Source organism: Sander lucioperca, chromosome 11 (genome assembly GCF_008315115.2).
Source record: "Sander lucioperca isolate FBNREF2018 chromosome 11, SLUC_FBN_1.2, whole genome shotgun sequence".
Taxonomy (NCBI): Eukaryota; Metazoa; Chordata; class Actinopteri; order Perciformes; family Percidae; genus Sander; species Sander lucioperca.
The window spans coordinates 33,495,744-33,522,984 of record NC_050183.1 but is presented as its reverse complement, the minus strand read 5'-3'; the positions used below and the strand labels follow the sequence as shown (position 1 = coordinate 33,522,984).

At 42.2% G+C, this 27,241-nt stretch overlaps 2 protein-coding genes and 1 long non-coding RNA gene across 4 annotated transcripts in view; 2 read left to right on the top strand and 1 right to left on the bottom strand.

Moving 5' to 3' along the window:
* podn (podocan) overlaps positions 1–20,363 on the top strand; it is a 58,689-nt gene extending 38,326 nt beyond the window's left edge. For both annotated transcript variants that reach the window (XM_031318265.2, XM_031318266.2), the window contains exon 11: positions 19,633–20,363. In XM_031318265.2, coding sequence (XP_031174125.1) covers positions 19,633–19,771 — 139 coding nt within the window. In that variant the 3' untranslated portion in view covers positions 19,772–20,363. The remainder of the gene's footprint in view (positions 1–19,632) is intronic.
* A 4,506-nt stretch (positions 20,364–24,869) lies between these two features.
* The window catches only part of slc1a7b (solute carrier family 1 member 7b), a 93,065-nt gene continuing 90,693 nt past the window's right edge, over positions 24,870–27,241 (bottom strand). The window contains exons 9-11 of the mRNA XM_036007470.1: positions 26,607–26,741; positions 26,330–26,429; positions 24,870–25,894 (exon numbers count right to left, since the gene is read on the bottom strand). Of these exons, the coding sequence (XP_035863363.1) occupies positions 25,634–25,894; positions 26,330–26,429; positions 26,607–26,741 (496 nt within the window). The 3' untranslated portion in view covers positions 24,870–25,633. The remainder of the gene's footprint in view (positions 25,895–26,329; positions 26,430–26,606; positions 26,742–27,241) is intronic.
* LOC118496299 lies at positions 25,471–26,334 on the top strand. The gene is made up of 2 exons (XR_004898841.1): positions 25,471–25,583; positions 25,694–26,334. It is a non-coding gene; the product is annotated as an uncharacterized LOC118496299 (long non-coding RNA).

Genomic DNA, 27,241 nt, shown 5'->3' with positions numbered 1-27,241 from the left:
CAGCTGTAGCTCTGTTACTGACCCCCGTGTTAAATTGGCTGGTGAGTATTCTTGTCCTCCTGGGAGCAAAGCAAGACCACCTCAGGAACGGGTCTAGAGAATATCTTGACTGTCTGATTTCTTGTCACTTTAACATCCACCTTTCTTACGAGTCCATCTTTACTGGGAATAGCCTTTATAATAATTCCCATTGGCCACTGATTTCTTTTTGTCTGACTGTCCATCAGAATTACGTCTCCTTCTTTGAAATTGGGTTTCTGTGATTGCCACTTCTGCCGACACTGTAGTGTGCTCAAATATTCTCGTCGCCACCTAACCCAGAATGTCTCTGCCAAGGCTTGAACTCTCTTCCGCTGGTTCTTAAGCAGATCTCCTTTTGAGAAGTTACTGGCTGGAGATATACCTGTTTTCTGTGTCAGCAGCATGGAAGGGGTTAGAATGAGGGGAGCCTCTGGGTCGGTGGATACAGGGATTAACGGCCGAGCATTCACAATGGCACAGACTTCTGCCATAAAGGTGCTTAGTACTTCATGAGTGAGTTTTAAAGGTCCAACTTGTAGGAGCATGGAATCTAGAATCTGTCGAGCGACTCCAATCATGCGCTCCCAAGTGCCACCCATATGGGTGGAGTGAGGAGGATTGAAAACCCTCGTGCACCTTTGTTGAAGGAGGTAGTCTTTTATGATTGAATCACAGGGACACAGCTGCCGATGAGACGTTTTCCTCCTACCAGCCACAGGCCACTTGCGCGGATTGCACCTTCTGTGAAGTGTCTGCCCTGATGATTTACACATTCACGATAGTGGCGGACGAGCAGAGTTGCTATGTGATTACGGCTTGGAATAATGATAGGATGAGCTTCACACCTTTCAAGTTGTGCCTGGTCAATACGTCCACCTATTCTCAGTAAGCCTTCACTGTCAATGACTGGCCGAAGTTTATGGAGAGGGCTGGTTTTGGGAAGGTCGCAGTTTGACATAATGCATTTCAGCTCTTCTGAATAGTTTTCATGTTGCACACATTTTATGATGACATGCTCTGCTTTAGTGATGTCAGCAACTGCCAATCCATCCTTGTACATGTGCCAGCCCACACAGCTGCTATTGCCTGATGAGAGTGAGAAACATTGAGCAATAAGACAGAGGTGGGCCACACTTGGAAAAATGCTCAAATCTCTTTGAGCCCAGCTTGCCTTCAGTAACTTGTGTGGAGAGGCATGTTACCTTGGAACGAATCACAGCATCTGAATCTGGATCTACAAGGTCGTATGTCATCTCATTTTCAGTGTTGACCTCTGAACTGACTGGCTTGGTCAAGAACGCTGGTCCGGTCAGCCATGTAGTGCCTGCAAGATCGGCAGCTGGAACAGACTGCATGATCTGCTGGGTTCAGCTCCGATGGAACATAACTCCACTGCTCTGTCGGATACGTTGTACACGATTGCTCACATAGAAATAAAATCTTCTTTTCTCATTGTGTATGTATCCTAACACAACCTTGCTGTCAGTGTAGAATTTGACTGCATTCACTTTCAGATCAACCTCTCTGATGACAAGCTCTGCAATCTCAACAGCCAGTACAGCTGCACATAACTCTAACCTGGCTCAGGCTGAGGAGTGAGCTTGGATTTAGCAAAGACAAAGCCTACTTCACTGTGACCATGCTCATCTGCAATCTTCAGGTAAGCCACTGCCGATATTGCTTTGACAGAGGCATCAGAAAAGACACACAGTTCTGTGTGTTGAGCCTTGGAAGTGGAGAAAGATGCATATGTGCGTGGGATATGTACCTCCTTTAGTGCTAACAGTGATTCATGCCATCTTCTCCAATTTTCGAATTTGGCCTCAGGGAGACATGTGTCCCATTCTGTATCTTGGGTCGAAAGCTCTCTGAAAAGCCGTCTGCCTTCAATAGTAACTGGAGCTAAGAATCCTAGTGGATCAAACAGACTGTTCACTGTTGACAGGACGCCTCGCCGTGTGAATGGCTTTTGACTCTCAGGAACGTGGGAAGTGAAGGTGTCGGACATAATGTTCCAGCTAACCTCAAGGCTGCGTTGGACAGGTAGGTCGTCCACAGAGAGGTTGAGGTCTTTGATATAATTTGCTCTTTCCTCTACTAGAAATACATTCATCACTTTTTTTTCTCAACAATGGGCTGGACTCCCCTTGCTGTATCAAGGTAAGCTAGCCTTGGCAAGTACCCATCCGTCTTGGCAACATCTAATTCTATCAGTAGATCTGCCAGCTATTTTGAATCTTGGGATAGTTCTCTATTTTACTAAACAGCTCTCTCTATTGCTTCTGGAGATCCATATGTTTTATTCAATCTCTCCCAAACCATTTTGAGACCAAGGGATGGTTGTCTGACATTTACAGACCTAATTCTGAGTGCCTGCTCACTTGACTCTTACCTAGCCATTTGATCAGCAAATCCATCTCTTCACTTGCTGACACCTCAAGGTTTTCAATTGTGTTGATGAAAGTCTCTCTCGAGGCTTGGTAATGTTCAGGTAGGTCATCAAACTTAGTCAAACCTGAGGAAACCAGCTGGTTCTTAGCGAGACACTTGGCAAGATCAGCTGTTGTAGTGTCATGATTTGTGTTGGCTGAACTTGATGGCTCGATAGGGAGAGCACTATGCTGACGGTCATAATTTCTTTGCTGTGGTACATCTGTGTGAAGCGGCTGTGTGTCCCTGCGTTGGTACATCGGTCTCCTATTGATGATCTGTGACTGGGCCTCACTCTTAGCAGTGTAGTCTTGATGGGGTGTGTGTACTGAAAGTAAGGGGGGGATTAACTTCCCTCTCCTCTCTTGGTGTCTGGGTGAATGGTTGATTTGTGAGTGCTGGGGTAAGGGGTAATGATCATCCTTCTCTTCTTTAGATCCCTGTGCAAAGGGCTGCAGTGCGTGGTGGGTAACATAGCCATCAGTTCTTTTTTGTGCACTCTCTTGAAGGGACAAGAACTCAAGTTCTGCTGCTGCTGTCTCCAGAACTACAGCTTCTGCATGGGCAGCTTCAGCTTCTCGCTGTAGATTGATGCAATCAATTCTGGCTTCCAACCTGGCTTTCTCAATTTTGAGTTCACTCTCCTTTTCTGTGAAGGCCAGCCTAGCTTTGGCTGCTTCTGCTCTGGCACGGGCTCTTGCTGCTTCTAAGCTGACTCTAGAGTTTGCTGATGAGTGTGAAGAGCCTGACTTTTTGGAGTGATTGTGGGAGAGGACTGAGCCTGATTCACTACCATCTTGTGAACCTTTTACTTTGTCTTCACCGGAAACCTCTACTGACTTAACTGTGGTTGCCATGACGATGAAGTGCAGTGTAGCTTGTCTATCTTGAAATCCTTCTTAAACTCCCACAGTAGGTGGTCATCCTTTTACTATGCTGTCCTCACTAAAGGTTGTTGCAGGCAACGTATTCTTCAGCTATACAGCGAGCTTAACATTATATTCTCCAGCATTATATTCTCCAAGGAACAGGCAGGTTGTTGTGTTTGGCAGGATTTAATAAAGGAAAATATCACTTATTTTGTAAAACTGCGAAAAAGAACACAAAAATACAAACAGTATCTTTGCAAGTACCAAATATCTATCATACATTAGTAGAGAATTATTGATATAAATCAACACAAACCGGTGCTTAAAATTATGTATTGCAATCTGTAAATATCATTTACACAAGCACAAATGCTTTAAAGGAGAATTCCGGTCGATTCCAACCCGTAGCTCTGTTGTTCTCCCGGAACAGAGCTACGGGTTGGAATCGACCGGAATTCTCCTTTAATGACCAAAGATTGAATACATCCATATGTAGTTGACAATAAACTAAACATCCTCAAACATACTGTACTCAAACCAAATAAATATTAACAAACATGTTAATATAACTGTAAATAGTGGATAACTTACGGATAAAGCCGGTTTGTGGACTTTAAGTCACAGGATTAAGCAGATTCGTACACTGTGATGCTCCCTTTAAGAAGCCATGGGAAAAAGGAACTTTCTAAATAGAGGTCGACCGATAGTGGATTTTACCGATACCGATAGCTAGGTTGGGCCATATTTGCCGATAACCGATTAATCGACCGATAGTATTTATAACTTATACAGTTGACAAAATACATACATTGTTTCAAAAAAAGTCCAGACGCTTTTGCCAATAATCAAAATAATAATGTCATATTTATTGATATTACACCCACAGCAATGCTACACAAGCATGTGTGTTGTCTAAAACAGTTTTCCTACATATTTGGAGTCATCCAGTGCAAAAATAAACATAATGAGCATTATAATTCATATAAAGGACAAACTATTTACATTTCTTCAAAAAAGGCCCAAATGTATGCCAAATCTCAAAACAGTGACGCCATTCTTCTCTGTAGAACGGTTTAGAACGGTAACAGACGAGCTCTGACCTGGAGGGATCTATCTTTCCCACTATACTCTTTGTTCTCGCTTGGATGCCCATATAAGGCGTAATGTGTGACGGACCTGCCTTCCCATTGGTTGAAAACATAAACAAAGGCATCATGGGAGATCCCCTTGTCGGTAGCACCTACTGTCTATAGGTAGCACGGAGTTAGCGGCAGAAATGACCGAAAACGTGATGAATTATGGACATCAAGTGGATAAATCTTGGATGTAACAGTTTGGATTTAATGCTCAACAACCCCGAAAAAAGGCACAAGTTCCAGGCTGGATAGAAAATCACCTGTAAAGGCTAGAAAGACACCAAAGACACCCCCATGACGGCTAACTCGTTAGCTTTTAGCTGCAGCAATCAGTAATTCTCTACGTTTAACTGTTATTAAATGATCTAAATATGAATCAGAGGTGCCGTTTGGGATCGTGGACGATCCTTTAGGGTTCTGATTCTGACATTTGGCACTTGCGTTTATTTTTGTCAGTGTTTTAACCGCTTGAGGTAAGTTAGCCTACTACTAATGTTTAGCGTCATCTCAGCCTCGAAAGCAAACAAACATACTGTTGTGCTGTTCTTTCTCTACTAATGCAGCATCTATTCAACAAATTAATAACTTTATAATGATATGACAAAATGTACTGTATACATACCTTTTTGCTGTCGATGCTTTAAACGCGCATCTGATGTCAGCCTTCTCCGCACAGCATGTGCTCTCCGTGCAGCGCGCAGTAACACGTGTCGAAAATAAACAACACGAGGCATCAGTGATAGTTTTTATTTCGCCGCTATTGTAATGCATGATGCCAGCAGACCCTTCTCAGCTCTCGCGTACTGTGTAATGAATGACAGCGCGCACTTCTCAGCCGCTCCAGCAACAGACGCAACCAGGAAAAACTATCGGTATGGATTTTTGCAGATAACGATAGTTCCTCCAATCAACTATCGGTGCCGATTAATCGGAAAAACCGATGAATCGGTCGACCTCTATTTCTAAACATCACTTCCTCCTCCTATTCTCTAACTGTTACCTCACTTCCTCTTTAGTGCAGCTACTTACATCTAAGCCTATATGAGTTAAACATAAACAAGGCTAGAGTGGTGATAATAACCACAACACCAACCTTAGTGACATTATCTGTAGACTTAAAGGAGAACTCCAGGCAATTTTTACGTTAATCTTGATCGTTATACGTATGAGTACTGTCGATAGCAAAAAAAACGAGCCGAATCGGTGGTAGCAACATGGAGCTGCTGCAGCTAAGGCCGAGAGTTCCCACTTAGCTAAAACGGCAGTTTTGGGGGCATAACATAAAGAGTGCCTTTGTACCACTTAACAGACACAAAATGCAATTAAAATGTCTGTGCAAGATGAACAAGATGCGTTTTCAACTCAGACATTGTTTAAATTCACCTACCATGTTAGCTGCTAGCTGCCGTCTCGGCATTAGCTGCAGCAGCTCCATGTTGCTACCTCGTTTTTTTTTTGCTATCGACAGTACTCGCATACGTATAGCGATCAAGATTAACGTAAAAATTGCCCGGAGTTCTCCTTTAACCAGACAGCCACACGAGACGGGGAAACGTAATGTTAGTGCCCTCCTGAGTGTTTTATTTCAATCATGGCCTCATCCCGCAGACTGTCTGTTTTCCAACAAAGTAGCGGCTTCAGCGGGGGTGTTGAATTCTTGTCTGGTCCCATCCACGATCACCCGGTGCTTGGCAGGTAAAAGCAGGCTGAAGCGGTAACCCGCTTTCCTCAGTTGTGCTTTGACAGGAGTGAAGGCGGTTCTCTTCATGGCTACTTCAGCGCTGTATTCGGCATAAATGTGGATCTCTGAGCCTCTGTGCGACAATGACGCTTTTTCTCGTGCAAGCTGCATTGTCCTCTGCTTCATCTAGGACCTTTGCACCCCGCAAAAGAAAAGGCCACATAAAAGATTAAATGAAGTTAACTGTTTACACAATACAGTATCGTTTTTATTAATGCCTTTGCCTAGGTTTGATTTTTCCCGCAAAGTCACAAAATGATTTACGGCAGGTAGACCAGCTCTACAATAACACACTCTGATGGGTCACAGATTTCGGCATAACAGCAGAAAAGCCTGTGTCATTTTATCCAAATAGGTAAAGGGTAGCAGGAGATATCTTTATATAGGCTTAACTGTATTTTAATTGTATTTTATAAGTTATCTGTTGTAGTTATGGCTGATATTTGGGCAGGGCCATCACAGAGAAAAAGGAAATTAAATGAACAACAACAACTAAAAGCTAAAAGGGAAAGTGACAGACGACGAGTGAAAACCCGAGTCAATCTCGGTCAGGCTTTTAACAGCTGGAGACAATTAACGGGATTGTAAATGATTGAAAACGTACCCCGAGTTGGCCCTCAGGTATGTAATATGTCTATTTCATTAATTAAATAACTTAATGGTTTTATTTCTTTTCAGTCCTTTTTATTTTACCTTGTTTCAGAGATGGGGACTTGAGTCTGAGACTCGGACTCGAGTCACACTTAAGTCGCACAAACGGCTGACTTCAGACTTGACTCGGACTCGACCCAAAAGACTTCAGATTTGACTTGCGACTCGACCCAAAAGACTTCAGATTCGAGCTTCGAGACTCGTCAACAACATGTTTTCATGCAATTATAGCTTTTAAAATGTATTCATGTATTTCTATTTTCTTTTATTGGCGCATATAGGTTGGGGAAACGTATGAAGAGCTGCATGTCCCCTGCCCTTTGCCATAATGTGCAACGTAACGCATGCGTTATGCCTTATGTGCGCGCATTCACACATAAAAATACATTGACGATGGCGACACCAAGTCCTCCCGGAGTTGTGCCTTTTGTCATTAGGAGATTGTAAGCTTCATATGCACTGTGAATGTCATCGTTCCTCAGACGCTTTCACAAAAATGTACAGAAATCCTAACCTTTTCATTGTCTCTAAATTCACTCTGATCTTTTCGCTGATTGTAAAAATATTTTTTGAAAAGGGGGGAAAGAACAATGGTGTACGTCCACCCATTTGCAGCTGTCCCTTGGAGACCCACCAAGCAGTATAAACAAAAGCAACTATTTCCTCACAGCTATTCTTCAGTCCCACTTGCATAATCATTTTCTAAGTGGAGATTTGCAAATGGAAATGAAAGTTATGTAAGGATCCACCCACTAGATTTCCTTAAAGCCCTGAAGATAGTCTGTCAGGTTAAGGCCTATCCCCTCTTGCATGTGTCGTGCAGCTACAGTACTTTAAAGTGCCCATATTATGAAGAAATCACTTTTTCTGGGATTTGGGGTGTTATGTTGTGTCTCTGGTGCTTCCACACACATACAAACTTTGAAAAAAATCCACCCATGCTGTTTAGAGTGAGATACGGTTTCTGAATGTGTCCTGCCTTCAGTCTCTGGGTGAGCTGTTCAAAATCGGCACGGCTTGTGACGTCACAAGCCGAAACGAGCAGGCTAACTGCAACCATTAGCTCGTAGCGTTAGCATGCTAACGCTATGGCTAACGCTAGCATGCTAACGCTAGCATACTACCTCGTTCTCAATAGCAAAGCACTGCTACAACACACACAAGTTCACCATAATCTACAAAAGAACTACTTACATGTGCGCCCTCATTTAGAAGTCTCCCAGCTAGTCCTGCCTTGTAACTGACCAAAGTTGTAGAAACAGCCTTTCTTTTACTGTCTATGGAGCTAGCTAGCTGACATGATCTACATCTGAGCTACTGGGCATGTGCAGTGCAATCAAAGATAGTACAGAAGAAGAAGAAGAAAAGAGGTCTCACTCTGTAGCTAAAACAGAGACCAGGTGAAAAGAGGATCTGCAGCAGTGAGATAGAGCACTGCAGTACAACACAAATATGGTGTTTTTTGAAAATTAAACCATGTAAACCTATTCTGGTACAACCTTAAAATACAATTATGAACCTGAAAATGAGCATAATATGGCTGCTTTAAAGTGGGTATATGTAACTTTCAGTTTGTGTTAATTCTTTGGACAAAAGCGGTAGTGTTTTTACCACACCTGCTGTCATAAGGGTCCTTTCTTCACCATGCTGTATTGCCCACTGTATAACCAGGAGGTCATAGTTGTGATGAATATTTTGCTTAGACAGAAAATCATTCATATACAATAAGATAATACGTTACAGATGCATCGTTGCATTTCAAGTGCCGCATACGGCAACTTAGCCCACCTGGATGTATCGTGAGCTAAACCCATATGGCTAAACTGGGTATCACTGTCACTGTGTCAAGAGCCAAAGCATTAAGAGTTTGTTGTAGCAACAAATGTAAAAATAACTTATATTTATATAGTGCATTTCATGAAACCCAAGGACGCTTTGCACAAGTACAGGGAAATAAGGCAGAGATGTTCACAAGTCATTTTTTGGAAGTCCAAGTCTCAAGTCTTTGAGCTCGAGTCCAAGTCAAGTCTCAAGTCTTTCAGGGGCAAGTTCAAGTCAAGTCTCAAGTCTTTTGCCACAAGTCCAAGTCAAGTCTCAAGTCTCTGGCCATCTTATCTGTCCCTAACACTGTATTGTTAAATCTTATGAATTGAAAGCATGTCCTGTAGCTACCATCCATACAGTACAGTATTAAAATCAGTTGTGGGATAACTTTATGGGGTCTACTTAACACATCCCTCTAGCCCTCTGACCTGGTGAAATATTAACTTAAAGCTGTCGCATCATATGGATACAACTATAAAGATACAATGTGCTTGTTCCCAGCATTAGCACAACACTTTGCGATGGTTAACTTGTTACCTGTGGTGATATATGCTAAATGTAACGTCTCTTTCACTCAAAAAAATCTAATGTCGAAGTGGAAATAAAGAGAATAGTGGCAGCGCCACACCAGTTACAGAACAACATGCATCTCAGTGTCAGTCCAAATTACGCACAATAAGCAGTTTGAACTCACTGATCTAATGCAATTTATTTATTTCCTAAGTGTTAGGAAAGGAGTTCACACAGCGTTTGTTCCTGGGGAGATGGATCTGTGCGCCATGGATGTCTGAGCCTCAGCAACTACTAACTATAAAGATACAATGTGCCTGTTCCCAGCATTAGCACAAAACTTTGCGATGGTTAGCTTGTTACCTGTGACGATATATGCTAAATGTAACATTTCACTTTCTTAGCGTGTGAGTGACTGACCTATTTGGGTGCGTTTTGAGATGCCTGATGAAGTTCGACATGTTGATCCGGCATAATTTATCTTGGTGCCACACACCTTGCATGTAGCTGTTGGCTTACTGCCACTGTTTACCAAGTTATTGAAAGCAAAACTATCTCTAAAAAGATTGAGTTGAATATATATGTAAGTAGTGTCGGACCTTTTCTGGAAATGGATTTAGAAACTCTAAATTTAAAGTAATAGTTTGACATTTTGCAAAATACGCTTATTTGTCTATACGGTATATGAAGGTACAGCCAGTAGCTGGTTAGCTTAGCTTAGCACAAAGACTGGAAATAGCAGGCCTGGCTCTGTCCAAAAGTAACCAAATTGGCTTAGCAGTACCTCACTATTTGACACATTACAGGGGCGTTTCTAGGAGGACGTTTCAGGCTTGGCCCAGACCCATTTAAACAAACTAAATGTAATGCACGCAGGGAAGATCACAAAAAAGGTGTTTGGCTTACCCAGCTTGTTAATAGCCAGGGTATGTTTCATTTCAGCTGCCCAGTTTATAGATGTCAGTTAGATGGCACAAACATTTGGCGTAATCACAGCTGGCCTGGCAACTCAAGGGCAAAGGTTTTGTTTCCAGATTTGTGGGGCCACATATGATGCAGGGTCTGGGGTTCCTCCCCCAGAACATTTTAAGTATTAAACACTTCTTCTTGCATTGTGGTGAATTTTTATGCACCTATTTCTACATCAATTTATGCTGGAAATATCTTATTGATGTAAAGGAAAACATAGGTGACAATTCAAAATATAAAAACATAATGGAATATAATGCAGTAAGGCTCTCAGGCGTTCTGTATTTCTTTTCAAATATTTATTCTCCTGTAGATGAACTTTTCTCATTTAATGTTATCTCTGCTGAGTCAACACACATGTAGGGAGGATCTACTCTTCCCTCCTCTTTGCGTCTTTTGTTGATGAAGTAACCTCTTTAAATGTGCACGTGGCACTTATTCATGTGAATAATACGTTAATTAATTTTGATTCATTAATAAACCCCTGGACTGTAATATTTCAGATGTGTTTCAGCAAGATTTCTGCTCATGTTCAAAACATTCTGCACATTCAAAATATAACGCATCCCATCTGTGTTCTCTGGCTTTGGAGGAGTTGTGATATTTTGAGAAAAATAAAGTCAAAAAATTTCAGGAAATAATGCACATGCACCATAGTCTGCTGTGCATTATGTTATTGCTCTGCTGATATGGTAGATCTCAGACCTTCTGACAGACACAGTGCCCTGTTTGAGACTCTGAATGAGACATAGTTTAAGCGGCAGAACACTGCTTCACATCGGAGGTGGAAAACCGAAACAACGGCAGAAATACATGCAGCACAATCGCGACACATCTGCCACAGCATGTCCACAGCAGAGCGCGTCCATTACGATTACCTGAAGCTGCACAGATCATGGAAGCCGCGCTGCTCATCTCTATTTTTACCGAGAGAGTTGCTACAATGCGACACACGGGTCTGCTTCAGAGTTCCGTGTGTTTGACCTTGAACCATAGACTGCAATCGTCATGGTACATGTCCATATATGCGTTGTTTTCAAAAGATGGGATCGCCCCGCTTCCCAACATTGCACGCTAGTGAGCTTGCCACCAGTTTCTCTTCAGTGACCACTGACAAGCAAAGAAAATAGTCTGCACCCTCTTACAATCGCGATGGCTGCAGCTGATTGGACGAACGCATCACGTGGGGCTGGCTGCTCCCGAATTTCTAAACCAACCATAATGGCGGCTCATTCGGAATACGATCTCGTATTTTACGAAAATAGTTCAGCAAAACGTGTTTCTGAAAACATTTTAAGTGAGAAATAGGCTATGCAGTTGCTGAATCTGTCATCATTTCAGATGGATTTTTGTCAGCTTTTGAGAGGCGGCAGGCCAAGCCAGCCGCTCCTCATTTGCATAAAGTTGGCTGGATTCAACTTTATGCAAATGAGGAGCGGACGAATCGACGCCAGCTTCTCCAAAGTCCCCACGACTCTACCAGAATGCATTGCACGGCTGCTCCGCGGGGAAATGACGCTGACAATGGACACGTACTATCAGTGTCACAGGAACTTTGTGTTGTCTACATTTAAAATTACATTCGGGGCTACCATCAAAACATTCGGGGCTAAAGCCCCGGAAAAATGACCTGGCAACGTTGTTTGTTCAATCTATACTTGTTTGTTTAATCCATACAAAAACTGACATGTAAAAATGACACTTTGTGGTTTTATGGGGGCTATGTGTCGGACTATTTCTTGGCCAAGTGCACTGACTTCCTAAGATAGCCTGCTGCTGTCAGTATCTTCATAATTACCAGACAGTGGTATCAACAGATAGTGGTATCAATTTTGTTATCTCTTGCCAAGAAAGTGAATAAAATAACTTAATAATAAAATTTCAAACTATTCATTAACAGTTTTGTAATATTGCAAGTAAGTACAAACCTGATATAATATTAAACTGTACTATTAACACCAAAAACTTACTTTCAATCATACAATTGATAGTTTTAGTATAATGTGAATGTTCTGTTTGGTTGTCAGTCTGACCTCAACCGATCTGCTTTATGACTCAGGTTTACAAGCCCTGCCCTTCAAGGCTGTTGTTTCTTTTTTTCCCTCAAACTCCCCCCACAGCTTGGAGCTTTTCGCCTGAGCCAATTCAGATTTGCTGGAATGCTTTTCATGTTAAGTGGAAGCTATAAAGCACCTGTGCTGGCATGGAATCACTGATTGTTTGTTCTCCACCTGAGGAGTATGGTTACGTGTGTGCAGACAATCTCATAGAGAAAAACAGAAAGTGTGGGTTGCAACAGTGAATCTGCTTACCTGTTAAGCTAGGAGCCTCCATGGATTGTTGTTCCCGTGTTGCAAACAAAGTAGCCTACATGACAACAGTTTTGACTGTCTCCGGGAGTCCGTTTGCAGCGGCTGCTTATCCTCCCGTGTGTTTCCCTTTACTGGCGTATTGCTTGCATCCTCGTGAGCTGACACATCATGTGGGGTCTCGTGCTGAGCAGGTGTAAGGTTGTCTGACAGACAAAACAGACACTTTACTGCTTTCCTTCCTGGAGCGTATTGCTGGCCTAGTCAGTTCACGCGCAGCAGGAAAAAATAAGTCCAGTGAAGCTGGCTGTTGGCAAAACCGTACGTTACATTTCCCCGACATGAAAGCGAAGTGAAACAAAGTGAAGTTGAGAAACCTGTAGCATAGCTCCCATCACTGTTTAAGATAACAGGCATGAGGTTCCACTAGTTGTGTGAGCGCGACGCTATCCGTCACACTGCTTACATTCATATCACAAACCTTGTGTGTCTCACCGCCGGCCACTCACAAGTGGTCTAGATCCTAGGGAGCAGGTTGCCTGTGGGCCGCTCCCTCCAATGTATACAGCCCTCCTTCCTCTATTTCTTCCTCAGCTCAGTGAGACCTATTGTGAAAAGGGGTAAGCAGGGACCTCTGCTTAAGCCACGCCTGCCTCTTTGGAGGGCGCAGGTGACTGCCGCTGTGCACAGGAGATTTTTGCACAGTGGCCTTTTCAGGCGTGCCAGGGGCTGTAAAGGGGTGTGGATCTCTGAACCTCGGTCAACACTCAAGGTTGTGGCATGAGACCAGGAGGCCTCAGGCCCTGACTTAAAGCTGTGCGAGGGCGCAGTAAGCCGCGTAGTGACCCGCACATTAGGCGTGTAGGAAGCTGCATAATATCCGCACATTAAAGTGTAACTCTCGCCAAAATGCAACCTAGGGTCTTTTTGTGAATGTACCTGAGTCAAACTTTCGTTTAAAAGCATATTTAGGACGGAATCACCACTTTTAAGATTTACTGTATTATATTTTTGGTCAAATGGCCTTTTGAATGGGAGTGCTAGGGGCACTTTTATGCTAGCCTCAAAATAGCTATTTTTAAAACACTAAGAAGGCTCGAGACAACATAAAGCTTTGCTTGAAGTATCGCCAGGGGCTCTACACATGAACGAAAGCATTGACAACATTGTTTGTGTACCCAGAGTTTACTAAAAAAGAAGGTTTTGAGCAACTCACGTTAGCAGTTGTTGTTTATGCTATCCGCCATTTTCCCAGTCAAAAATAGGCGATCTCAGAATGCGAATGAACGGACTCTGTAGGAGGAAATGTCATTCTTATATGAGGCTCCTTTTTCAACTACAAGGTCAATATTGTGTTTCACTGACGACAAAACAACGAATTATCCGTGCATTTATATGGAACTAAGCTTTTGGAGCTTTCCATCTTTACTCTCCTACTTACTGGCTCGATAGACGGCGACCGGAAGAACAACAGCTACAGTGAGTTGCTCAAAACCTTTCTTTTTTAGTAAACTCTGTGTACACAAACAATGTTGTCAATGCTTTCTTTAAGGTGTAGAGACCCTTGTCATACTTCGAGCAAAGTTTCATGTTGTGTCGAGCCTTCTTAGTGTTTTAAAAATAACTATTTTGAGGCTAGCATAAAAGTGCCTCTAGCACTCCCATTCAAAAGGCCATTTGACCGAAAAACGAAAATACGGTAAATCTTAAAAGTGGCGATTCCGTCCTAAATATGCTTTTAAACGAAAGTTTGACTGGGGTACATTCACAAAAAGAAGAAGAGTTACGCTTTAAGCCGCACTATAAATCTGCGCAATAAGCTGTGTAATGACTTGCGCAATAGCCTAGTATTATGCTGCGCAACGAGCCACATAATAAGCCGCGTGATGAATGATCTCCTGTGACGAGGTCTCCCACCTTTACATTAAGCTGGTGGCGATCCTCATCCTGTAGCGGTTATGCGGACAGGGATGTCCACCTCCTTGGCTAAGAGCAGCCATACAGGGGGTGGAGTTTGGGGATCTGCAACCTGGGCTATTTCTTGGTACCCAAACGGGCCAGCGGATGTAGTCCTATTCTGGATCTCAAGGGGCTCAAGCAAGTACCTTCACCCCCTGGGACGCAAAATGTTGACAGCAATCCATAACGACAGGTGTTTGGTGTGCCGCCATCTACCTCAGAAACCCGCACTGGTGGTGCTCTTTGCCAATTCCAGCTTCATTCTCAGGACTGGTGGCTCTGCCTTCACCTCATGGGATTGAGGACATCCATATAGTTCCCCTCACCCTCCTCTACTTGAGACCTGTACACCGGACTATGGTTGGTCTCATAGAGGCACGGAGCCTTCTGCTTTGAAGCATAGCAAAGAAGTGCGCTGCGACCAGTGGTTTGCCACCAGCTGGTCTCCACAGATGTGCCCCAGGCAGGTTGGGGTGCTGTCCACAAAGGCTGCGGGGTCAGCTGCCATTGGTATAGCCTTTAAGTGACTCAGCATATCTCTGCCCTGGAGCTAGATCTGTTCACCTCCACCAGATCTTGCCCTGAACTGAGAGGTCATCGTCTTTGTCAGGATCGACAACACAGTGGTGGCAGCCAATGTGAAAACTGGCAACCAGGCTGTAGCTGCGGGCACATCTGCTCTTCTGCTCGCTCATAGCGGTGCATATGCCGTGCTGCTAACTCAGCAGTAGACATCGTGTTGTGAGGGAGACCGCACCCATGGGAGTGGAGGCTCCACCCTTGGGTGTCGCTTCAGCTAGAGACAAGAGGACAGACGGTGTCTACTCTTCTTCTCCCTAGGAATGTCAGTCCGCCCTTGGGTTGGGACACTCTGGCATGAAAGTAAAGAAAGGTGCCCTGGTGGCTCACCTGGTTGAGCGTGCACCCCGTGTACTAAGGCTCAGTCCCTGCCGCAGCGGCCCAGGTTCGATTCCTGCGGCCCTATGCTGCCACCTATGGCCTCAGGGTCTGCTTTACACCTCTCCTTCCGCCTCTCCTTTTTCTGCTCTCCTCCAGTCTCTTCTGAGAATTCAGACTGACGGAGTGTGACTACATCTAGTGGCTCCTCTTTGGCCCCCCATGATGTGGTTTTAGGCTATACCTCCCCTCTTGCAAAGGGAGACTTGGGGGCCCCCGCCCCAGAGGGTCTTGCTGTGTGGGAACAGGTTCCGCCCCTTCCTGGCAGGGTGCAGTCTGGTGCCTGGCCCCTGAGTGTAGCTTTGGGCTTGCAGTTGGGAGGGTGCTTGCTACATCTGTAAGTTCACCATGTGGTTGCCTACTCTGCGACAGCAGCGTGGCCTCCTGTCGTTTCTGTTGACCCAGCTGGAGGCAGAAAAGTCGGTTGCAACCCTGCAAGGAATTTTGGCAGTGGTCTAGGCAGTGTGTGTTTGTGCTTCCACACTGCATGAGCATGACTGCTCCCTGATTTCCTGGTTTCTCAGAGGCTTCCTAAGGCTGGTGGTCACAAGTCCAGTCCTTTAGTCTCTCTTTGGGTTGGACCATGGTCCTTGGAGCACTTCTGCATCCTTCCTGATCTGAATTGGCTCTTCCTTCACACTGGGTTACATACCTTTTGCAAGCTCCATGACCTGCCTGTTCAAAAATAGTTAAGGCTGCAGGTTCTTGCAGGATGGAGCCGGTTTATCCTTTACCCCGATCCAGCATTCCTGAGAGAGGTTTCATCAGGGTTCCACTCACTCTCCTCTCCTGAAGAGGCTTGGATTGTAGAGTGGCTCCGGTCCACGTTTTACCCGGTCAGGGCCCTGGCGGAATACATCAAGCGCACATGGGCCCTCAGGAAGACTGTCCAGTGGTTAATTCTGCTTCCGGTCGTCTGGGCGTACCTTTGTCAAAGCCATGGCTGTCCCACTGGGTTGCTGACGCTATTGAACAGGCGTATACATTTTCGGGTGTGCTTGTCCCGTCCTGGGTACTGGGGCACTCAACCCTTGGCGTTGCTACCTCGTGGGCTTATTGCTGGCAAGCCTCCCACGCTGTTATATGTACAGCAGTCACGTGGTCATCTCGGTCCACCTTCATTTATTAATTGAATCTAATTTGCTGAATGTGGCAGCCAGCCCATCCTTTGTGAGTGTGTGCTGGGGTGTCACATTGATGGATTGCTAAGCCTTGGTGGCTATGTGTTCATTTCACCGGTTTGTTGTCTCCCTGGTCAGCTGAGCGCTTTGCAGGCTGACCTGAGTATTTTTTAGTTTTTATTATAAGGATCCCCATTAGCTGATGCCTAGACGACCAGCTAGTCTTCCTGGGGTCCAAAACAACATTTAATCAGTATCTCAATATTAAAACATTTCATGACATATACAGAAAAGAAAAGAAATAAAAGAAAAGAAAAGAAATACAACAGTATCTGCTTACAGAACTAAATAACAAAAAAGACTCAAAAAAAATAAAAATAAATGAATAATAAATATAAACAATAACAAACCAAGCAAATAGAGAAATATCTTGAAAACAATATTATATATTACAGTATATTACATCGCTAACATTAAGGTAGCTCACATAGACAAAGAAGAAAATCAACTATTTTTAACCGCACAATAAGAAACCTCATGATAAATAATTTAAGTGAAGATAAGATTTAACTTTTTTTTTAAAATGTACCTTTCTTGTGATAAAACGATGGGATATGATTCCACAAAGAACTTGCTCTGTAAATTAAATTTTTTTTCAGGTTATTGGATTTTGGTAAAGGTGGAATAATCTGCCCCCACTGGCTCATCTTGTTAAATAAGTGTGGATATCTAAACTGTAAGTTATGTTATCAAAAATAAATGGTGTCTGAGTTTGAATAAAGTAAGCACATTGGCTAATAGTCTTTTTTCAACACTCAACCATTTAAGATGTTCATGCATTTTAACAAATGCAACATGCAACTGCTCTGCCCATCTTAGAAACCATATAGTCAATGTGATCAGACCACGACAATGCACAAGCATTAATCAAACCTCAGTCCTAGAAGCTTAACTTTATTTACTTGTTTTATAGATTGATCTGCAACTTCAAGATTCAGTTTAGGCCCATGTGCTAATTTATGTTTAGAGCCAAATATCATGCAGACTGTTTTTGATGCATTAACATTACATGTCATTTAGCTGACGCTTTTATCCAAAGCGACTTACAATTGCTACATATGTCAGAGGCCGCACACCTATGGAGCAACTATGGGTTAAGTGTCTTGCTCAGGGACACATTGGTTGATGTATTGCTGTGGGAATTGAACCCAGATCTCCCACACCACAGGCATGTGTCATATCCACTGCGCCACAAGGACAAGTTTGTTTGTTTTTATCCAATTAAGTACGATGTTGAGCTCGCTAGATAGAACGTGATTAAGCTCAGAGCATGTGGATGCGGCATAATGGAGGGTAGAATTATCAGCATACGTTGTCAAACTTGCCTGCCCAATTGCAAGTGGCAGATCATTGGTAAAAATTGGAAAAAGAAGAGGCCCAAGGCAACTCCCCTGTGGAACACCACAGTCTAATGCCTTGCTGTTTGAAAAAGTGCCATTGTAATATACTCTCTGTGATCTATCGGACAGGTAACTTCTTAAAGGACAATTCCGGCGCAAAATGAACCTAGGGGTTATTAACAGATGTGTACCCACTCTGTCGCTCTCTGGGACATGTTTTCATGCTAATCAAATGTGTTTTTAGCTTGAAAGACGCTAGCGCAGACCGCTGATTAGCTTACAACGCTAGTATTCGGGGCACAGGGAAAGTAAAAACAAATTGCTATTTATACCACTAAAAAGGCTCAAAATATCACCACACTTCAACGGTAGCATAATGAGGGTCCCTAAATGTTAACCGAAGCATTGAGAACTTTGTAAGTGTACAGACAGTTTATTGAAAAGATACATTATAAAGACACTTGCGTTCATGTTTACATGCCGCCGCCGTCTTGAAAAGCAGTCATGACTTACAGCTGGCGATGCAAACTAAAAAGCAAAAGCAATTTGCTCAATATATCTGAAATAATCGCACTCTGCATAACTTGTCTAGTGTACTTACTCAGTGGATAACTGTCCATCTGGTCCCTCCGGTCTGGGTCGCCGTCCCCAATTTATTTTTGGGACATGGAAAAAAGTACAGCCCTGTTTATCAGAGAGGGGAAATCTTCAGACTGTACAAAACACTGCGTCTCTTGGGTGTCGCGACGCAACAGGTCCCACTCCGTGCAACACAGACACTCCTGTTCGGTGGCCATAGCTTCACAATGTCCGCAGGTACACCACCAGTTTCCTGAAGTACGAGGCTGTGTTGTGGCATTGACTAACGGTAGCTCTCTCTCTCTCTCTCTCGTAGCCCTTTCACGGAGCTCCCGCAGCTCTTCGTTCAATAAACTGTCTGTACACTTATAATGTTCTCAATGCTTCGGTTAACATTTAGGGACCCTCATTATGCTACCGTTGAAGTTTGGTGATATTTTGAGCCTTTTTAGTGGTCTAAATAGCGATTTGTTTTTACTCTCCCTGTGCCCCGAATACTAGCGTTGTAAGCTAATCAGCGGTCCGCACTAGTGTCTTTCAAGCTACAAACACATTCGATTAGCATGAAAACATGTCCCAGAGAGCGACAGAGTGGGTACACATCTGTTAATAACCCCTAGGTTCGTTTTGCGCCAGAATTGTCCTTTAACCGCAAAATAGCTGTTTAAAACCATAACAAATAAGTTTACCAATTAGAAATTAATCATGATCAATCACATCAAACGCAGCACTGAAATCTAGCATAACTGTACCTGTCAATTGATGCAAGCCAGCTATCAGACATTTGTAACATAGCGGTGCCAGTGAGTGACCAGCTCTATATGCATGTTGGAACATAGAGGTTAAACCATTTTCGTTTAGTGGCAGCATTGTCTCCTCACGGGTGTCTTAAAGAGTTCCCCGTAGATATGGAATATGTAACGGTGGAGAGATAGTCTCGATACAATAGAGAACGCTGAACCCTGCTTCGTGTCACTTTTATCTCCAAGCTCGTAACTGTCTTCAGAATCAACTCACAGAGATCAAGCGTAGTAGATGACAGGATACGAACCACAGAACATTCGTGATTGGATTGTTTCATAACAAATTCCTATTTTCATCAACTGTCAAGTGAGGATAAACACGTCACACCTGCTTCTTTTTTTTCCTTTTTCAGGTTTAATCGCCTGTCTGTGGACTCTGTGGACGAGAGCTCTTTAGCACACCTGTCCAACTTGCAGGTGCTGGACATCGGCACAGGAAACACTGACCTCCCCTTTAAAAGAGAAGAGATGGAGGAGGAACAGGAAACATAAGTCATGCTTAATGACATTGGACTGTATTGTGTCAAGGAAAGAATTAGCTTTTAAAAGGGAATGGACCTGTGAATGTCATTTTCCAGGCCCATTATTGTATTGTGCTGAGTGGCAGAGTTACATATTTCTGGTGCAGGATACCAGATGAAGTTACTTTAGTTCCATTTTTGGGCTGGTTAGTATAGCATATCTTTATATCTGAGCTTAAAATATTTTTTTTAACTGTTTACACGCTTAATATGTCTTCTAATTGTGTTTTTGTGCTTTATTTTAAAAAATACATTCACAGAAATCAAATTGAATTTTTCCATGGAAATGTTGCAGAACCACAAATTTAAGCACTTTCTTTTGTCAATTTTGTCAGATCAACAATCCAAAAATCTCATTCCATTTGTAATGATATAGAAAAGAAAAAATTACAAAAAAACAAAACCTCACATCTGAAAAGCTTTAAAGTTCAACAATCCTTAAATGGGCTAAATGTGACATTCAGAATAGTATTATAGCAGCAAACAACTATTTGCTATGTAAAAACATAGTGGATTAATGACGTCCTAAGCGAATTAAGTCATCCTCCCTCTTTGTGTTGTAATCCAAGCTTCTCTGTTCTTTGTTTTAGTAGCTGGGTAGGCCGTGTGTGCTTGTTAGTGCACGTGAGTCACTCCTTTTGTAGTCTTGCATTGTCAGACCTTCCCCACATCGCTGCGGAGGAGGGTCTGGCGAGTCCACACAGCATTCCAGGATGGGAGAAAAACATACTCTGGTTTATTGGCATTTCTTTAAACCAATCACAATGGTCTTGGGCGGCGCTAAGCACCAGACGGAGCTACGGTACCTCTGCAAAATAGCCTCAGGATGGAACTTGTTTGAGTGGAATGTGTACTTTCAAAGGTTGTTTTAGTTGTGCAACAGAAAACTCAGATTCGACATATAGTCTAGCTAGCTGTCTCGATTTACCCTGCAGAGATCTAAGGAGCAGAACACAAAGAAAGCAGAAGGTAACGGACATCTGGCTGAAACCTCCCTTCGTGTTCATGTCGCACTGGCAAGGCACCGCATGCGCAGGCGAGCGATGCTCATACGCTGGTTACCACTGATAAAGTGGTTCTGACCCACGGTGGCAAGATGACGGCGTCAGGGAAGCACACCCTTGTAAATATTTTTTACATGACATGGAAAGTACTCAACCTATCACTATATTGCTATGAATGCAGTGTCACTTTCACATACAGCAGTGTAGTATTGTCACATTAAACACAGCAATAAATTATTTAAAAAGGCTCAAAAAGACTGCGTTTTCTGACATTTGCCAGAACATTTGATCAATATTTCAGCAGGTTCTCCACACAGGGCAGTGTCACTGTTCATTTCTTATTTGTCTCCAATGTGCAGCTAGTGCATACATTATGTCCAATATAATAAATATAAGCCAGTAGAGAGGAAAAACACATTTTAGATACATTGGTTATTTTTCCATGAGAAAAAATGTTGGCAGCCTGCTCCACTCTGAAATCTCTGACTGTTACTGTGCACAGTATTTGACCAGATTGAATTGGAGTCTTGTACCACCCAATAACGTAATAATCCCCAGAAAATGTAATGAAATATTAATATATCATATAAATAAATACAATTTTAATAAAACTTGCACTTAACCTGATCGGAAATATAATAAAACCCAATAATGTAATAACTTGACCAATAATATAATAAAAGGGCCAGACTGATATTGTAAAAAAAAGAATTTCTTACATATTCATGTGGGTCATTTATACTTTTTAGAGTTTAGGTAAACTTTTTGCTTCATTTCAAATTCTTTTTGAAACCCTTTTTGAATGCAGAATTACATAAGATCAGGCGAGGCAAAGGAGACACTTCATTTAACAAGAATCAATTCAATTCAATTTTATTTATAGTATCAAATCATAACAAGAGTTATCTCGAGACACTTTACAGATAGAGTAGGTCTAGACCACACTCTATAATTTATAAAGTCCCAACAATTCTAGGAATTCCCCCAAGAGCAAGCATAGTACGACAGTGCAACAGTGGCGAGGAAAAACTCCCTTTTAGGAAGAAACCTCGGCCAGACCCAGGCTCTTGGTAGGCGGTGTCTGACGGTGCCGGTTGGGGATGTGATGAACAGTGGCAATAATAGTCACAATAAAGATAATGGAACAGTGACTAGAAAATGGTAGTCGTAGTAGTTCAATCAATCAAGTAATCAATGTTGGCTCAGATGAAAAAGAACATTTAATGGAGATTGAATTGCATTGCTTGTGTAACGTTAGCCATCTTCTGCAGCTTTTATCATCTTCTAACGGTGTCTAATCTAAAATTCACTCTGGTTAAATGGATGATCCTTGCGCAATGACCAATCAGCATGGGTATGGTTAATTTCCCATTGATAGGGATTTTAGGGTAATGCATCTTTGCCTGATAATGGTCATCTGTTGTAAAATTCAAATTCTACATGAAGCCTAAAGATTACATTTCCAAACATGAAATCAGTATCAACATGAAATCATGTGATTTTCAGTAGGCTAACATGACACTAACAGCATTATAAATTTTGTATACCTGCACACTTTACATTTCCGAGAAAGAAAGCATTTTTTTTTACATTATCTGTCAAAATTATGACATCATCAGTTTTGGAGAAAATAAATGGCCCACCTGAAAGGTATTACAATATCAGTAAAACCGTACTACAATATCAGTGAGGACATTTTATTACATTATTTGGTCAAAATATTACATTATTGGGTTATATTACATTACTGATCAGCGAAGTTCAAATTTTATAACATTTTTAAGTGTTATTACATTTTCAGGAAATTATTACATTATTGGGTTATATTACATTACTGATCAGCGAAGTGCTAATTTTATAACATTTTTAGATGTTATTACATTTTCAGGAAATCATTACATTATTGGGTTAGCACCCAATGAAGTCTTTATATTATGTCATTAGAGTAAAATGTACTACAAAGAAATTGCACATGTGAAAATTCAGATTTAAAGGATATAGGTTTCTGATTTTTTCACGTCTATCTTAATACACAGCCTGTCCTCACCCAGTAAACGACTATAGGTAGGTTTCTTGTTGGGCGGCCCCATCTCGTAGCCGTAGTAATTATTTCGAGAGCAAAGGAAGTAAGATGGCAAAGTATTAGAGCGCCAAATTCCACGTAAGGAGGCAAGTTGGGGTGGTGAATAGGCCAACAAACACAGGAGACTGGGGTTCCTGTTCTGTTTTATTAGTCAGCTGTCACTTTTTGAAATGAATCAAGTTTACGGACCTTAGTCTGTGAAGCAATGTCTGTGATGTCACGTTACATCCTCGTTTTAGTAGTTTTACCTGACTAATTTTAAGTCAATCCCTGATGTTTTACTAACCCTAAGTATTTTTCTTGCCTAAACTTAACTTAACTTGCCTAAACTAGTTCCATTTCACGTGTTTAAAACAGTGACCGCTATGTTAAATAGAACGGTCACATGATTAAAATTTCCACCGCGATCATGTGTTACAGTCACATGTTTGAAATGGCCACAGTGCTGCAGTAAACAAAAATGGTCATATATATCATTGACAATTGACCTATTCTGTTGTTTAGGTATGAGGATGTGTTAATTACAATACTCGCATGCAATAATAATTCCTCATGATCACACTGGCCATAAAGCAAAACTGTGCTCAGACAGAACACATGGTGAATTTAGGAATGTATATTTACACATAATGACGATGGCAAGGCCATGTCTGAAATTGCTCCCTACTCATAGTACACCAACTTTATTATTGTATTCCATTCCATTTTTTTCAGCCGTACTTCCAATTTGTACAAATCGGCGCAATTTAATCTATGACTGCTACACTACATGCTACACCATGTACATATGACACACAATGATGATGATTCATACTTGTCTAAAATTTCTAATATCTGCCTACTATAGAGCAAACTAAGGAGTGTCTATTATATGGATGAACAGTAAATGAACTGACAAATGAGTAGATTTAAGAGGGCATGGGTTAAGATGAGTTCTTTTATGGTGAATGAAATGCTTGATCCGACGAAGTAGGTCATTGAATCAAAACAAAGCATTGACGTCAATGCTGCTGCCAGTTCTGCCATTGTTTACCTTTTTCTTCTTCTTCTAGTCTGTAGAAATAGCAAAGTCGGTAGCCTTTCCTCATTAGCGCCACCTCTGTTCAGGAGAAGACTGCAACTAGTGTCGCGACCACCACACGCGAGTATAAACAGTTACTGCTAATTTCCACCGGTTGTGGAACGGCTGCGGAACGGCTCTGGAATGGTGGCGGAGTCAATAGGTTTCCATTAAAGTCAATGTGTGTATTTCCACTGACTGCGGAACGGCTGCGTTCCAACTGAGCTTCTATTTTTGCCGGACGCTGGAGAACTCCACAGCAATTCAGCAAAATTCAGGATAGGAAGTCGAGCATAGAAACAAAATAAAACATCCGGTTAATTTTCAAAATAAAATACACCGTGCTCACGGCGGATCATATTTCCCTGCACTACACCTTGAAAACACAGCACAGAGTTGATTCCCCTCTACTCCTCTGGATGGAAACAAACTGTTGTTGGTTTTGTGGTTCTATTCTACGTGAATTCGCGAGATCTCGTGGATCCTCGTGACTTCAGCTGTCAGTCATGGCCACAGCCGTACCGCAACAAATCCAAACCTGGTGGGTATTGACGGACGGCAGAGCATGGAGCCATTCCGCAGCGGAACTGTTCCGCAGCTGGTGGAAATTAGGAGTAACGGCGCTCCCATGACGTCACACTGGCGCTCAACAGGTCAGCTGTGGCGAGTATACCCCACGTTTAAGTCCCCTTTGTTTTACAATAGAATTGTATTTACTTCATGGCTAGTATGAGCAGGAGTATTGTCAAAAGACCCAACCTTTAACTAACTGAAATGTCTTTCAGTTAGTTATATTAACTAATACAGGAGGAAGTAAGTAAGTAAATTTATGTGTTGTAGATATAGAATGTTTAGATCTGGTTTGATGTATTGCAAATAATAGCAACAAAATCCACTCAACCAACAAACAAGGACCACTAGGTTTATGTTGAATAGCCAGTGGAAGTGCCAGGAAAGTTTAATTAGATCAAGTGCTCCTAAGGCTGTTCAAACATATCAATATTTTGCCCATGTACTAAAGTTATAACATGACCACAAGGAAAGGTAAAGTTTCTGATCATCTTCTTCAGCCCTCTTTTCCTTGTCATCCCGTCAGCCTAGCACCACCAGCTTTGTTAAGGCAAAATTAAACAATTAGGGCATTTCACTTTGCTTCCTGATCATTTAGCTCTAACCAGACACTTGTAATTCTGTTTTGTCTCTTGTATGACACAAACAGCTGGCTGCTTGCAGTAGTATAAAATATAATGAACACTTGTCTTATTAACATGTTGCACACAGACAAAAAAATTATAACATATAAAATGTAGATATCAAATAGAAATCAGTATATCAATGCAAGTACTCACACCTGTAATCAGAGTCTGGGAGTTTAGGTGCGAGCTCACACTGCAGGTCCACACCAAGGATGAGCTGTATCAATAAAATCATACTGTTGTCTTTTTTGGTGCCATAAATTCCACTGTCAGTGTGATACTTGTCCAGTTTTACAGAAAGCATTTCACTGCTACGAGGCTTTTCTCTTAGTTTTCAGGACATCAGGTCACCAATAAGATTTGCCCCCACAATAACATGAGAGATGAAGATGAGCCTGGCCGTGCTGTCCTCCCACTTGTACAGGATCCTTTGCTCCAAGGTTCTAATTAGCACATCTACACAGACAACCCATCACCCTCCAGCAAGAGGCTATACGTTGGTCTCAAGGCCATTCATGTCAATAGTGCAGTGTCCTTTGCTCTTTTTTAGGTGCCTTGGAGGAATCGGTGGCTTCTTCCTCTGTGAAGGCGGCCGGACGCCCTCCTCCAGCTGCATCAGCCGTGCCACGTCGGAAGGAATAAGCTTGTGTTTCACCCCTGAAGAAGGGGGCTGGTAGTTGCCGTTGTTGTTGTGACAGTTCATCAGAGGTGGGATGTTCATTACGGGTTTGCGCTCACAGATCAAAGGCACCTGAGGACCGACAGGGTTACAGGAAGGAAAGAAGGAAGGGAATTAGGAAGTGAAAGAAAAAAATGAAAGAATGTCAGGAAAGGTAGGCTTTAGGTAGGAACTATTATATAGTATTATATTGTGAAGAAGTGTAGAATTTATTAAGTAAATATAAAAAGTAATTACAGACAAAAACATCCTTCCAAAATATTTGCTTTAATGGAGTGTTTTGACATTTAAAGAAACAGAATGATGTCATGTTGTTTTATAGTTTCAGAAAGTAGTATTGACAGTACTGACAACTTTTAATCGTAACAGCTCAATCAATCAGAACCATTCCTCGCTGTTTTGAAGTACCCTTTTAATGATGAACTTAGTTTGTGTCACAACTGTGCAAGTCTCATAGTTGTATCACTTTCTGCAGAGAAAAGAACTGTGGCCATAATTAAAACTCACCCCATCTCCCTCTTTCATGAAGTCTTTTCTGCAGATGTGTGCCATGATGCCTGTGGCCAAAGCATCCCCCATTACATTTACCATAGTACGGAATCTGTCTCTGTACAAGAGGAAGACATTTGAGAGAATTAATTGAACTTAAACCTGAAATATTTAGGGACATTTTGGCCAAATGAAGAGGAGATGAAGAAGATGGGGCTCATGTGTTTTTGCTCTGTTGTGATTACTTTGGATCTGTTAGGCAAACGTGATCGAAGTGAACACACATGCTACTTACAATGCCCAATCCACTGCAATGATGAGAGTGATGTCATCAGTTGGCAACCCGACAGATGTTAGCACTATCACCATAGTTACCAGTCCAGCTTGTGGGATCCCTGCTGCACCGATACTGGCTGCAGTGGCTGTAATACTGGAGATTTAGAGAGAAACCTAATGTCAATTAATATATCATAATTAAGAACTGTATGCGATGTAACAACTGAAGAGAAAGAATGGCTGTTGACCCTGAACAGTGTTTTTGATCACAAGGACATTTTCAGTCCTTGATCTCTCAAAAAAGGCATATCTCCATTCCTTTTTTCCAATTGCAATTGTCTCTAGTGGTGGAATGTAACATTTACCCAAGTTCTGTACTTAAGTACACATTTAAGGTACTTTACTTGAGACTTTTACTTGTAACCGAGTATTTTTACTGTGAGGTATTATTACTTTTACTGAAAGGAACACGCCGACTTATTGGGACTTTAGCTTATTCACCGTATCCCGCAGAGTTAGATAAGTCCATACATACCCTACTCATCTCCGTGCGTGTCGTAACTCTGTCTGACGCACCCATGGCTAGCCTAGCTTAGCCCAGATCCTGGAGGTAACATCACACCATCTAGCCTACTGCTCCCAATAAGTGACAAA